The sequence below is a fragment of the Mustela nigripes genome, chromosome 13 (assembly GCF_022355385.1).
Source record: "Mustela nigripes isolate SB6536 chromosome 13, MUSNIG.SB6536, whole genome shotgun sequence".
NCBI lineage: Eukaryota > Metazoa > Chordata > Mammalia > Carnivora > Mustelidae > Mustela > Mustela nigripes.
Genome location: NC_081569.1, coordinates 131288761 through 131290785, shown reverse-complemented (window position 1 = coordinate 131290785; position 2025 = coordinate 131288761). Strand labels below are relative to the sequence as shown.

Below are 2025 nucleotides of genomic sequence, written 5' to 3'. Positions count from 1 at the left end.
GAGGAGGAAGCAGGCTCCCTGCTGAGCAGAGAGCCCGATGATGCGGGACTCAATCCCAGGACCCTGAGATCATGACCTGAGCTGAAGGCAGAGGCTTAACCCACTGAGCCACCCAGGCGCCCCCCCCCTTTTTTTTTAAAGATTTTATTTATTTATTTGGCAGAGAGAGATCACAAGTAGGCAGAGAGGCAGGCAGAGAGAGAGAGGAGAGAGAGGAGGAAGTATCTCAGGATTTAAAGGTGCTGACACCCTCCCCCTCCATGCAGTTGAAAATCATGGTGTATCTTTTGACTCCACCAAAACTACTAATAGCCTACTATTGACCAGAAGCGTTACTGATAACATAAAGGGTTGATTACCTCATATTTTGTGTGTTACGTGTAATTTATACTGTATCCTTTTTTTAAAAAATTTATATATTTATTTGAGAGATAGTGAGAGAGGGAACACAGCACGGGATTGGTGGGGGGTGTTGCTGGAGAGGGAGAAGCAGGTTCCCTGCTGAGCAGGGAGCCTGATGCAGGGCTCATGACCTGAGCCAAAGGCTGATGCTTAATGACTGAGCCACCCAGGCACCCCTACACTGTATCCTTTATAATAAACTAGGGAAAAGAAAATGTTATTAAGAAAATCACAAGGGAGGGGTGCCTGGGTGGTTCAGTGGGTTAATAAGCCTTTGTCTTTGGTTGGGTCATGGTCTCAGGGTCCTAGGATCAAGCCAGCGTTGGGCTCTCTGCTCAGGAGGGAGCTTCCCCTCCTCTCTCTGTCTGCCTCTCTGCCTGCTTGTGATCTTTCTCTCTGTCAAATAAATAAGTAAAATCTTAAGAAAGAAAGAAAATTATAAGGGAAAATACATATATAGTACTGTACTGTGTTTATAAAAAATTTTTTTTGTATAAATTGATATACACAGTTGAAACCCATGTAGTTCAGGGTCAACTGTAAATGGATACATTGAACTTGAGAATACTATATGTAGCTGTTTTGATTTACAGATCAGAGAGACTGTGACAAATGGATTGGAAAACATGGGAGGTAAGATGAATGTAGATTTATTATATGCATGAGCTTAGCACAAATACTCCCTTTTTCCCTTGAATTCTACTTCCCTGGTGTTTCTTTTTAAATCATTTCTTTCCTTCTTGTAAAACAATTCTGCAGGTTTACTTAAATATCTTAATCAAACTCCCATTAAAGTTCATCATAGTAGTATTTAAGAAGTATTGTTTTCACATTTCAAATAATAAATGTTTCTTTGGTTTTGAAACAATTTATGAAAAAAAGGTAACAATCATGAAAGTCATTTAGCTTCTAGGTAACTTTTTCAGGTTAAATGGTTTTATTTACATATTTATTAGAGAGAGAGAGAGAGGGCAAGCATGCAAGTCAGTGAGCTTGAGGGATGGGGAAGGAGCAGAAGAATAGGGAGAAGCAGGGTCCCTGCTCAGCAGGGAGCCCCAACCCTGGGCTATACCAGGGTCCTGAGATCTTGACCTGAGCCCAAGGTAGACACTTAACCAACTGAGCCACCCAGGTGTCCCCAGGTTGAATAATTCTCAGGCATCGTGAGATTATATTAAACACATTTTCAATATTTAGGTTTCTTTCTTTTTTTTAAGATTTTATTTATTTATTTATTTGAAAATGAGAGTGAGCTTGAGCTGTGGGGCAGGAGAGGGAGGAGAGACAGAAGAGGCAGGGAGCAGGGAGCCTGCCCCTGGGCTCAGTCCCAGGACTCTGAGACCATGATCTGAGCCAAAGGCAGCTTAACCAACTGAGCCACCCAAGCACTGAGGATTTCTATTATCTTTAATAGTTTTTTTAAAAAAAGATTTTATTTATTTATGAGAGAGAGAGAGAGCACAAGTAGGCAGAGCATCAGGCAGAGGGAGAGAAAGCAGGTTCTCTACTTAGCAGGGAGCCTGATGTGGAGTTTGATCCCAGAACCCTGGGATCATGACCCGAGCTGAAGGCAGCTGCTTAACCTACTGAGCCACTAGGCACCCTTTTTTTTTTTTTTTTTTT

At 41.9% G+C, this 2025-nt stretch overlaps 1 protein-coding gene across 5 annotated transcripts in view; it reads left to right on the top strand.

The window, feature by feature from the left end:
• The window catches only part of PTGR2 (prostaglandin reductase 2), a 31656-nt gene that overhangs the window by 27812 nt on the left and 1819 nt on the right, over positions 1-2025 (top strand). For all 5 annotated transcript variants that reach the window (XM_059373785.1, XM_059373787.1, XM_059373786.1 and 2 more), the window contains one exon: positions 996-1035. In XM_059373785.1, the coding sequence (XP_059229768.1) occupies positions 996-1035 (40 nt within the window). The remainder of the gene's footprint in view (positions 1-995; positions 1036-2025) is intronic.